At 44.4% G+C, this 12,852-nt stretch overlaps 1 protein-coding gene across 2 annotated transcripts in view; it reads right to left on the bottom strand.

The window, feature by feature from the left end:
- The window catches only part of INTU (inturned planar cell polarity protein), a 57,167-nt gene extending 46,196 nt beyond the window's left edge, over positions 1-10,971 (bottom strand). Inside the window, exon 1 of one of the 2 annotated variants that reach the window (XM_075090216.1) lies at positions 10,788-10,971. In XM_075090216.1, coding sequence (XP_074946317.1) covers positions 10,788-10,900 — 113 coding nt within the window. In that variant the 5' untranslated portion in view covers positions 10,901-10,971. Of the gene's footprint in view, positions 1-4,915; positions 5,065-10,787 lie in introns of those variants that run through there. The other variant, XM_075090215.1, reaches the window with a different exon arrangement.
- Positions 10,972-12,852: the final 1,881 nt, after the last annotated feature.

Here is a 12,852-nt window from a genome sequence, read left to right as displayed (position 1 = left end):
AACTGCTTTATGTGTGCCATGAGGGTAAGCGCTCTTCTTGGACAAATGACGGATATGGTAAGAAAAGACATCCCTCCCAGATGTTAAAATAGTTTCTTCAAATGCCTTACAGGAAAACAGCAAAAAGCAATATTTCTTTTTCTGAAAACAAACAAACAAGAGCAACCTCAAACCATTTCTTTCACATACAAGCTTTAATTAGTAATTACATTCATGGGCACAATGGGGCTTTCTCTTAGAGAGAAAAAAATGCCATCCTATTTGTTCTCGCTCATATTTCCCCTTAGGCATTTATGAGACAGATTGTACTGCAAGCCCTTTGAAAAGACAAGGTGAACATTTTAAAATCACCTCAATATATAAAAAAAAGAACCCCAAGACGAAATACAGGTAACACTTTTTAAAAGACAAGTTCAAAATAGCATGCTCAAGCTCACATGCAAAAACACACAAGAAAAAAGTAAAGAGGCAGCACTGCTACAGAAAAAGTTCTAGCAGCTGGAGTGGATCACTTTAAGTCTCTAGCAACAAGCTGCTGCAAAGGAGAGGCAAGGCAACTACAGGATGTACTAACAGGAGTACCATCTGCACAGCACAAAAAATTTTTTGTCCTAATTTGGCAATGGCAATGTGTCAACCGTGTCCAGCTTTGGATAGTACATTTTAAGAAAGATGTAATAACTGGAACAAGCCCAAAGCACAGAGACAAACAGTAAATAGTTTATAAACATGTTTTAAAGGGAAAGAGACTGAAGGAAATCATACTCTTGGCTGGGAAAAAAACCAAACCAAAAACAACAGCTGAGGGGCAACAGGCCAAAAGGTCCACTCCCTCACCCCAAGATGAACCACAGAATATTACTACAGAAGGATGAAGATCAATAAGGGTCAAAGTAGGAATACTTAGTGGTTTAATTTACCAAAGTATTTAAGGTAAATATTAAGAGAGCTTTTTTGATCACACATCGACAATTAAAAAAAATATCAGCATTAGCAGGTGATGTAAGGAACATCTGGGATGTTCTGTATGGAAGATTTTTGGGAACAGACAAGACCAGTTCATCCTTCCTGACTAGACGTCAAACAGATCTCCCTTCCTGTGAATCTGAAACCACACTGATAAAAATCAAATAAGGAAAAACTAGAACGGAGACTTAATCATATCATTAGTTGTTTAAAGTTAACTTATATTCATACACTTTATATAAGAGCTAGCTAATATTACTGAATAAAGGAAGCAAATTTTTTTAAAAACTAGTATTATATAATTCAAATAGAGCATTAATTTGAATACTTAGATAAATGATACAGCTTCAAAGTTTAGCTGAACAGAGAACATTACACAAAGACACTGCACGATGGCACCTTTAAGGGCTCAAAGAGAGGATCTGGCTGGACTAAGAATACAGAAAACACTGGCGTTTCTCTCTTCCTGGAACCCCAGTGACTTAAAGTCTATGGACGTTGCAGACAGCAAGAAACATCACGCACTTCATCTGCATTTATTAATTATTTTGCCCAAGTTGACAGTTTTAAAAGAAGGGCCACCACTAGTGATAATTCGGCTACTCCTGATGGTCATGGCTAAGTCAGTGTTTGCATCTTCTACAATGCCTTACTCAAAATCTTGAGTATCTTACTCAGGAAAGTAATCAAAATGATAACAACACCTAAAGCTGTTGAGGCCAGACAATTACCTGACGCAACACCTCTCAAAAGGTGGTAGGTAAGAAACAATGTGACAGAGTTCTTCCCTGGTTTGTTTTTTTAACAAGGACTCCTGCATTCTGGTACATGTAAGCAAAATAGGGAAAAACCAAAACTGATATAGGAAACATTATGATGTGACAGTAGGATAGCCTTTTTACTCCATCTTTGAAAGGGATCGTGCTCTTTGGAAAAGCTCTTTCTTCTCTGGTGTCAAAATTTCAGCTTGGACGTCAGTTCGTACACTCATGTTCTCCAGCTTCATCATCTTGGATTTTTATCATGATCTTGACTTTTATTAGAACCTACTATATGAATCAAAGGAAAAAAAAACGGGGGGTGTGGTGTTTACACTGGCTCCACTCATACAGATGCACCCCAGAGAGAAGGCTTATCAGGGAGGAGCACTTATGGCAAAGTCACTCTATGCAAATAAGCTGATGAAGCCAGAAGACTGAGAAAGCATCACAATGGCATGAATTGCTCTCCTTGAAGGCATTTTCATGAGCGTACTGTAAAGGAACTATCACTTTCTGAACACAGATTCATACAGACATCTAAAAAAGCTAAGTCTGAAACAAGAAATTTGCATGATGACAGGTCTTCTCCCTAGTGCTGTAGTTTCATAACTGATTTAAACCAGGATAAATAAAATGTGTGCAAAGTAAAAATCTCATTTCCATCTCTATTCCCTGTGCCAAAACAAGCACTTACACAATAACCTGAGCTTCTATACAGGTCTGGAAGCTTCAGTCAAGGCACCTAAAAATCTGGAAGACCTGCATTCCTTTAAGAGCGGCTTCACTGATCCCACACAGATATTTCTTCCTCGGGATGTCTGAAAAACTGTGCCAGCTGAAATTGTCCATGTATGGAAGAGACACATACTAGATACGAAGGATGCAAGGTCTGATTCTGAAGCAAGAGAAGACTGTTCTCACCCAAGGAAACGCAGAAACAATGAACAGTTAACATCTATTAGCCTTGTTTTAAAGCAATTAAAGGTAACAACAAATCAAGGGGTAACTATTTTACTCCACTGTATGATTAAATTCCACCCATATGATACTTTGCAGAAGTTAAGAAAGAAGTTTAGCTTTCCCAACCTCTGCCTGGGCAATGACAAAGTACAGCTTCAGATGAGGCATCAACTTCACATATGCAAAGCTGCCATCCTCTTAATAGCTATGGCTGCCTAGAGGGGTTCTGATCCATCACAATTAGTGAAAGTGACAGCAGATGTTAAACTCTCTCAAAATAGACAAAACTATTAAAAAAAAAAAACCACACTACTTCCACAATGGCATCTAGGTGTACTTGCTCAAGCAGGAGGGTTGGACAAGATGATCTCCCGAGGTCCCTTCCAACCCCTACCGTTCTGTGATTCTGTGATAGATAAGCATTCTCTTCATGGCTCTGTCTGAAAACAGGCCTTGAACAAAATCACAGTGCTCTGACAAAGAAGCACTCATAACACCCGTTTCTGCCCCCGCATGAATGCTCCTTGGTGTGTCTTGGTTTGTCCACATTAGCTGTAGCATCAAGCAGCACGGTTTGAACTGCCAGAAGTTTATTCTGGAAGTCAGTAACTTTTGGTTCAGAAAACTATTCCCAAGGTTTTTTTCTCTTTAATCAAATATGGATGATCATAAAACCACACACAGATCATTGATAGAGGAACAAACACCATTATCTTAAAATGGCTAACAGACATATCTTTGTACCTGATACTTTGCAAAACTGTACTGTTTCTCCCTCCCTTTTCATTACAAGTCGCACCTTAACTTCTTGTTTCTGTACTCAGAAGGTTGGAGTGTTATGGGTCCAACAGAAGAAACTATTTAGACCCAAAGTTAAAGCTTCTCGGTTCTGTTGATGCAGCGATAGAGAAGATGCATTTCAATTTATCCATCAATACTAAACATTGTGTTCTGTGTTGAAAACTGTGGAACACAGCTTTATCCTCTGAACATGTATAAAGTATGCCAGTAAATTGGCATTTTAGACAAAAGAACAGGAAAATAAAAAAAACCCAAACCCACCCACAAAAAAAAAAAAGAAAAATAAGAAAAAAAACCCAGCATGGCTTCAGGCAGAGGTGTTACAATTGTGTTACAATTGAGTTCTGGCTTATAAATATATGAACAAAATAAGATAGGCGTACATCCAACAGCTTTGTCTCTCACGGAGCCAGAGGTATGGGCCAACCGCAAAACAAAGTATACTTAAACACACTTCAAACCTCTCCCACTTAAATCTTGTTTTTCTTCTTCAGTTCAATGCATAAGGAAAATAACACGCCAAATAAAATGCCACTGATGCGACCCTGAAACACACATTTGAACTGTGAAGCAAAGTTGCTTTCATGCCAGGAACAATGGGAGAGTAAATGTTTATATGAATTTAAAAAAAAAAGAAAGCCCCAGTGGTTGCATACATGACTTTAAAATATGCATTGGTATTACAGAGTTGTCTTCTCACCTACTATTTCGCAAAAGATAGATCACTAAAATAGTAAGACCGCATCTCCAATGCTAAAGCATTTACAGTACACGAGCCAAGTCCCTGTCCCTTCTTTCTCTTTCTCAGGCATTGTGCGGCTGGGATACAGGAATCAACCCAAGGACTGCCCGCTAGCTGAACTAACACTGCTGCTCACCACGTTCCTTTCAGGGTTCTGCCAGAGAAATGCAGTCTTACAAAGCAAAAAGTGGATGAGGTGATCTCCAGAGGTCCCTTCCAACCCCCGCCATTCCGTAATTCTGTGACGGCGCGCCTGGCTGCTCCCAGCCGGGGCAGTCGGAGAGGGCGGCCTGAGGAGAGCACACACTCAAGAAGACACTGAGCAAAAACCTTGCAGCGCTCAGGAGCGGGGAGAGGTGGTCCCAGCTAGGGCAGTCGGAGGAGGCCCAAGGGGAACACACTCAGGGAGGACAGCAAGCAAAGCCTTGCAGCGCTCAGGAGCAGGGAGAGGGGAAAGCATCGTGCTCAGTGCTGGGAGACACGGCGCCCCACAGCTTTAGCCGCCCGAGCGCCCGCCGAGTGTCAGGGGTCTCCAGCACGTTTCAGGGACCCGAGTGAAGAGCCCCTTATCTAGCGGTGCTTGCAGAGACCGGGGCCCGCGCGGGGAGCAGGAAAGCCCCCGTTGGCGGGGGGCTGCGAGCCCCGCCCCAGGGCACCGCGGCTCGCTCGCCCGCCCCGCCCTTACTCGGAGCTTGTAGACAGCGAGGTGGCGCACGACTCGCTTTCGCTGCCGGTGGCCTCACGCTCGGCGCCTTCTCCCGTCGGCGGCTCCATCCCCTCAGCTGCAGCTCGGCTCCCGCCGTGCCCCCCGGACGCCATGACACCCGTACCCGGCGCCCCACGTGACCCTCGCCCTGCCCTTCCCATTGGCGGGCCGGGCCCGGCGCCATGGAGACGGGGGGAAGCCTGAAGGCGCTGCCGGGGCCGCCGCGCGCGCGGAGCGTTAACGGTCGCGGCGGCGCCGCCTGTGAGGCCCCCGCGCGCGCGGAGCCCCGCCGCCGCCGCCGCCAGCCGGCCCCGGGAGCGGTAATCATTTCCAAGTGCCCAACCTCCCCGTCTACCTCCTGAGAACAAACAGCCGAGTCTCACTGGAAAGTCTTTCAGTGGGTCGATACGGAAGACATAACGGCGAGCAGACCATTTATTTAGTCCTCTGATAGCAAGGCCTCAGCAACAGTCCCATGAAAGAGACTGTTAATGAAACTCAGTCATGGGGCAAGCCTCAAAGCATCGCTTGCAATCCAAAACTGATTTTTGAAAGAAACGTGAGGTAGTTTTCATCAAATCAAACGGTTACAAGTGGAAGACTTCTGTGTTTTGTTATGCTCCATTATAATAATTTAAGACTCATTAGAAACTAAGATGCTTCTCTTTAGGTTAGGGAGGAGCGGCAAGGATGTGAGACAGACCCAAACAAGCTCGACTGGCACCTCAAAGCAGTCAATGTGGTCTACAAATGCAAAACTGTGCACAGTCAAGAAAGGTAAAAAAACCTACTCAGTTTTCAGGACTTAAATTATTTACATCCATGAAAAACAAGACCCACAGCAACCCTGCAGACAACTTGCTGTGTAGCTATGTCAGTAGACCTATTAAGACACTCATGGTGAATAAGGAAAGGTTTGGAGAATAATTGTTGGAGCACTTTTAATGCATTGGATTTAATCTCTGCTCAGTGGGATTTTTGCACAGCTTCAGCAGCGAGGTTTTATAGTGCTGGAGCACTACGTAGGAGTCACAGAATTCTGGTATGGAATTCCTGTGCTTGAAACTATTTTAGGGAAGTGTTTGTTAATTAAGCGTGATTTCAAGTGAATTAACAGACAGAAATGTTTTGGACTCGTATTCATGTGATTAAGGCTTCAACTGGAGTAGTTAAAGATACCTAAGTTACATGCTGTGGCCATTCTGAAGTGCCTGTACAAGGCCTGATTTTAAAGATAAACAATGTTGCGTGGATTTTAAGACTACAAACCTATCCAAAGGAGGAGATAGAAACACTCCCTACCTACAGAAAATAAGTTTTTTCTAATATGGTTTCATTCAGTATACAACAAGATATGGTAGATAAGGTAAGGGTTTTTTCCCATCTGAGCTGGCAACAACCACTTCACACAAAGTATATAATCCACGTGTGGTAGACAATTCTTGAAAAAACAAAAAAATCAGCTCTTTGGTTGTTTCCAATTGTCAGAATGCAAGATATGCACCAACTTGCATTCTTTCTATCACTTCCAGAAGAACAGGTGGAAGAAATATTTTAAAAGTACCCTACTTCCCAAACCATTTACTTTGTGAAAACAAAATAGTCTGCATAAACAGCATTTCCCAAAGAGCCTAATAAGTTATGGTTTTCTAAGTGGAATTACTACAGCAGTTAGAATTTTAATAGAGGTAGGCGAGATACACTGCCCCACCCTCCTTAATGCTGCCGATACTTGCAAGCACTTCTAATACACTGAACAGCACGCTGAAGTGTTTCTGTAGAGAAGTGATAGTCTATGCCAGATGGCCCTGTGTTAGTTATGTTAAATTTCACTAAGTTCAAGAGTTGGTTAATTGTTTCCAGTTGTTTGCTCCATAAGTGAGAAATACAGGCTCTCTAAAAAGGAGGTGGCGGTCTTGCACTACTTGCTATTTTACAGGGATAACCGTCTCATGAAGGAAAGGATGATGGAAGACTTTGGTCCACTGAGAGAGGTAGTTGGGAGTCACCTAAGTATTTTTCTGAAATGAATGTGGAATTTTTTGCTGCTGTGGGAACAATTAAAGATCGCAAGACATACTATATCTCACACAGCAGGGTTTTATTTTAGTGAAGACACAGATTTTCCCACAAAATCCCTCTTGAGAGAAAAGCCTCTCCTTTCTTGTGCATAAATATTAGGAAAAGACTTAAAATAATTTGTCTTCTGGCAGATCTTTTACACTTAGTCCAAGTAGCTGGGCTGATGGTTCTCACTTCGGAACCCATAAGCCTTCTACAGTAGGTTGCCATTATTAACAAGCAGATGGTAAAAAATTTGCCACAGGGCATCTCTGGCATCAGTACTACCGCTCACCCTTACTGACAACTGGTTAATGAACATTTAAAAGTGGATAATTAAAAAGAACTCCCTTTTGCCTTAAGGTTGTTCTGATTAGCTGTTCCTGCAAGGAACTAAATCCATGTGTGGAAATTCATTTCAGAACAAGAGTTCCTTGTTACTTTTTCAGTCTAACCTGCTTCAAAAGCCATTGTACCTTAAAAATAACAGTCTACCTTGATCCACATTTATATTCAGGAGTAGATCACAGTGAAAAGAGTTAAAGAGTATAGGATACACCAAAGAGATGTACTGGTCCTTCCTAATAAAGGAGGAAAATAACTAGGGCATAGCTCTATTTTTTGGTTCTGTTGCATGGATACTTGCGAACCCTTACCTGAACCACTGCCCAATTTAAACTGCTAACAGTTTTCTATAGTTACATACTGACAACTCATTTTTTCAACCTGATGATGACGAAATGAGTCTGGAGTTATAGTCTTTCCGAGCAGCTAGATGGAAAAGCAGAGGGAAATTTAGGATTAGCGTTTATGACTACTCCCACTTGTCATGTTTTGTTTTGCATAGTCAGGCCTGACCTTAGCAGTTTTACCAGGACCCATGACTCACCGATGATACGCCAGATTAAGCTCACTGATTCACATTCAGCAGGCATGTTGGGCCTGACTTGTGGATATAGTCGAGCTCTTCTCAACACAGGGCTGAAAACCAGGACAGTGTTCAGCCTCCAGTATACTGGGGCAAACTAACTCCCTCTGCTATGAGGGAACGCTATCTGATGCTCTCAAGTACCCAGTTTATGCCCATGAGGTGCCAGTCCAGGGATTGTATCAGATCCCTGATTTTTTAGCAATCTCCCCTTCTTCTTCAGGGTCATTCCCCCTGCTAAATGCCAGTGTGGGTGAGGAAGAGCACAGACCGCAGTGCTGTCTCTGTACTATCCCAGTGCTCCAAACTGGGACAATTCTCTAACGACTGGATCTGCCAGCTTTCTGGCTCTTTTGTTCAGTGTAGGCAGAACAAACAGGCCGTAGTAATACTGTAAGACAAATTTCAGTGGATATACCTGGACTATAGTTGAACCTGTCTTTCTTACACTGACTAAGCGTATCAACAGCATTTTAAGTGTTCCTTTGCTTTCTCCCTCCCCTGCCATACTTCAAATTACAGCTCTTCATTATTAGTAAAGAAATAAGAAGGCCTAAGTGACTTGTTATTCCATTTTTTTCTTTCTGCTTGTTTTCAAATCAGATAATATTTCCAGGAAGGCTCTGTCAACAACTGAACAGACATAACATGGTATATTACAAGCAGATAAAACTAAGAGGAAAATATTTTCATCTTTGTTCAGCAGTTCTGTTTCTTGCTGCTAACACCTGCTTTACTCAAACATCTGAAGAAACACTAACTAAAACCTGGATTGCTAAAGAGTGACATGACAGGCTTTTCAGCTAGAGTCCTATTAATTTTTTATTCCTCCAGTGCACAGCATGAGCAAAAATGAGATAGAAAAAAGTTCCTCTTTTTTAAAGATTAATGACAGCAATCCAGCTTTCCCCTACCCTGCCAAAGTCTTTCATAAGGGACAAAAGGCACGTCACAGGTATTCCTTAATGAATAAGATTTTGTGATTACAAGGTTTACATATAAGTGCATGAATAAGATTGCGATTACAGAATCTTCTGTTGACAGGTTTTCTGACAGTATTGCAGAGAGACCATCCGTAGCACAGTGGCATGAATTGAACAGTGATACTGGACTGTCACTTCAGCTGGGATGTTTCCATATAGACAGACTAAACGGAGGCTGAAGGCTACCTTTGTGACCAAAGGAACAGAAATTTTGTGAGAAAACACTCCAGTGCTTGATAAATAAACCAGGCTGTTCTGACTTTTTAAGCTTTCTGTATCAAATTCCCTCTATGCAACTGGACCACAGAAAGTAATTTAGGAGAAGAACATAAAACCAGCGTAAGACTGCCATGAAGAATTCTGGAAGACTAGTTCAACATATCTCATTCTTTCGGGATACAGTCTTACAGAGCTAAGAGATTTCTCTAGCATGAAAAGCAGCTGTAATTCCAAATAAGATTTTTTTTCCTACTGTTTTTACTTCACTTTAAATCTACAGGCTTTTTTTAGGATCACCTGCTATGCATAGCAGGCACGTCAAGCATGAAAGAAAACCCTTATTTGCAGTCAGTCAACATGCACATGCTTCAAGTATGAATAGTACCTTATTACACTGGGAGTATACTCATATAAGCCATACCATGGGGCAGCATGTTTTCAATCCAACTTTGAAATGGAACATTTTCTGTTAAGTCACTGACAAATGCATGTACAGGGTTTCAGATCCCAGAGGGTCCCCCGGCAGCATATGGGCACACTTATTGCTTATAAAGCGGCTTCAGAGTGCAACGCGGGAGCAAGCTGATTGCGGCGTGCCCTCCTCCTGTACTCTCTGCTTTCATCCTCGGTGTTGACAGGAACGGATTCTAAGCCACTACTCAGTTTGGTGCTTTGAGCCGGAGAGAAGCTGAGCTAATAATTAGTTGTTAGTTTCCATAGCAAGAGCTGTTTGGAGTCGGCACTGAGAGAAAGCGTACTTTGTCTTTGCAGTAGGAAATAAATCAATGTAGCCAAGAAAACGTGTTAGGAAACGAGCGCTGTGCAGAACAACTGGAGATCAGCTTCTCTTGAGTACTGCTCAACAGGATGGTGTTTTCCTTGTGAAGTTTAAGTGGCTCTCAGTGCAAAGAAAGTTGCATGGAAGGTGGCTTTGAAAGTCCTGCATGGGCCTAAAGATCTTATTGCCAAGATTTCTTTGGGGGGATGCTGTGGAGAATTGCATGTTAGGGATGGTGAAGGCAGGGGAAAAAGCAGCTTCTTAGGCAGTGTGCCCCTTGCACATGCCTTGAAGGAGTGCTCGTCTTGAACTTGTGTGCGAGTTAAGGTATTTTTCTTTTCCTCCCCTTAAGGAAGGGCTGAAAACGCTTTTGGAATTGATGCCACAGAGCTTCCCTCCACCATCCCGTTTCCTTACACGTGTAAGAAACGCAGAGGCAGCCCCTGTGCTCCCAGGCGGTCCTGCCGGGCACCCTTCAGCACGGCACCAGGGGAGCTTCCCTCACCTGCAGGCCCACCGCCTCGCCCGGAGGGAGAGAAGGAAACCCCAGGGCAGCCGGTGCCCGGCGGGGCGGCCGCCCTTCCCCTTCCCCTCGCGTGCGCACCGGGGCCGCCCCCGCTCCCGCCGCCCCACCGGCGCCCGGGGAAGGTGAGGGGCGGCGGGGACACGGCCCTTCTCGCTTTCTGCCTCGGCAACAAAAGGCCACCGCGGGGAGCCTCTCCGAAGAGTCGGGGGCTCAACGCTGCCGATCCCCGGCCCGCTTCTCCCCCCCCTCCAGGGGACGCGGTCGGAAAGCGAGGGGCGCCGGAGCCTCCCAAACCCGGGAAGCGAACTCCCGCGGCGGGCCGGTGCGGGAGCCGCCTCCCCGTCCCCGCCACTGACCTGTGCAGCAGGACGCTCTGCACCGAGTCCAGGTCCTCCAGGTTTCTGGTGACGGGCCGCGGGATGCTGTACCTGCCCGCCCCGAACATCGCGGGTGCCCGCGGCCCCTTCATCGCCCCGCCGCACCGGGAACTGCGGCCGGCCGCGGGCAGGTGGGAGCCCTTCAACCCACCCGCCTCCACCGCGCCTCCACCGCGGTCCTAGAGCCCGCCGGCGCCACACCGCGGGGCGCCGGGGGAGGCGTCCCGGGCACCCGGGAGCCGCGGCGTGGGCTGGGGAGATGGTAGGGCTGGTCCCGAAGAGATGGTGGTCTGCTGCCGCCTGCCTCCGCCGGGGGGCCTGTCCCAGACCGCCTCCCGGCCGCCGACGGGGGCTGCCTGACCCTCTGGCACGGTATTGTTTCTCCCAGGAACCAGCAAACCCTGTAAACACAAGTTTCATATAAATGCAGGAAAATCACTCCTAACTCCACCCGTAGATTTTTTTTTTCCCAGAGCTGCATCCAACAGCTCCCGTTGTGTGAGAAAACAGTTCTTCCCCACGAATTTTCCTGCTGGTTAAAATAATGGAATTGCCCCATTGATTCTACCTGCTGAAGTATTAATATGAAAAATTATCAATCCCACAAAATCTAATCCAGTCTTTTGTTTCCCTCTTTCACAAAACAGTCAGTACAAGCACTTTCAGGCAATTACTGAGTTACAGGACTCCTTACTGGTTTCCCATCTACAAAATTCTGGCACAGTTTATTGAATGAACAGGGATGCCAATCTATAAAAGTGGTGCAATCCATATCTTCACCATTTTTATTTCTTACCATGAATTGCCATGATTTGTGTTCTCTGCTCCCTTTTACAAAGTGATTAGTTTTCTCTAATGTTTAGAATTTTTCAAGGTTTGGTCACCTCCTCCATATTCTCTGCCATAGGCAATAGCTAGTAAATTCTCACAATCAGTTATTAAAACCATCAGTTTTAGTTTCTCTCAGTTATTGTGTCTGAGATAATTACAGCAACACAACAATGAAGTTGTTTCCCAGAAAGGCCGTTAAGAGGAGGACCATTAGTGTGATACAGACTGGATAACAAATTGGAAGCCATTGAATATTTTAGCACCCAACTCCATGAGATGTTGACAGCTACATGGAGTAAAAGCTTCAGCTTTCTTGAAGACTTTGGTTTCAGTAGATGGTGGCAACAGCTCAGTCTGGAGAGGGTGAATGGAGAATCACCACGAGTCTGTGGCTGGGATTCTCACTGAGTAGTGAGACTCTAAAGTTTAGGTACCTTACCATTTGTTGCTTTTAAAAATTCTGCTTTCTTTCTTTGATACCAGCTGGAATTTTTAAGGTAAGGAAAATCTCCTCTGAATTCTACTGCTGTCAAAGATGTGGGAACCACCATCACCCACTGAGGTGAGCAACAGCAGCAGTGCTATCTAGGATTATGACCATTATGACCATAAAACCTTTGCCATGGTCTTTGGCACCAGGACAATGGTACCAGGGAAGCTGAAACTATACCGGGGTTTTGAGTCAAAGTAGCAGTGGCTGGAGGAGTTTGGGATGTACATTATCAAAATAAGCATAATGCTTCTGCAATGGGGATTGTGAGAAGGACTTACAATACCCACATGTTGATCTCAGAAAGCTGATGGAAATTGCATGGTGCTTGTGTCCCCATCACCCTAGGAAACCACTTAGGCACAATCCCTGTTTCTAGGTGACTGCGCCAGTGGGCAATGTGTGATCTGAAGCTTAGAACATTTCATAGACAGTTGTTCTTGGAAGTATGGATCAGATGGCAAGGTTAGAATTTTTCCTCCTGTTCATAGTTACAGCTACATTTGTGTCTTCACAGCATGTTAATTGTGGTAGCTGAGCCCTACGAAAGTGGGGAAGAGACAGTGCAGGTCATTTCAAACTGTGTGTTCTTTCTTGTACACATGCTGAATTGAAAAGAAAAAGGCAAAGATTAGTTGATGATGCTTAAGGTAGCATTGATTAATCCAAAAATACTTTGAAATTCCTCTCTGATGTAATCAGCCTTCAGCAGCTCAGCATCTC

This window comes from Phalacrocorax aristotelis, chromosome 4 (assembly GCF_949628215.1).
Source record: "Phalacrocorax aristotelis chromosome 4, bGulAri2.1, whole genome shotgun sequence".
In the NCBI taxonomy this organism is placed as follows: Eukaryota; Metazoa; Chordata; class Aves; order Suliformes; family Phalacrocoracidae; genus Phalacrocorax; species Phalacrocorax aristotelis.
Note: the sequence above shows the minus strand (reverse complement) of the source record. Positions and strands in the feature narration are given on the sequence as shown.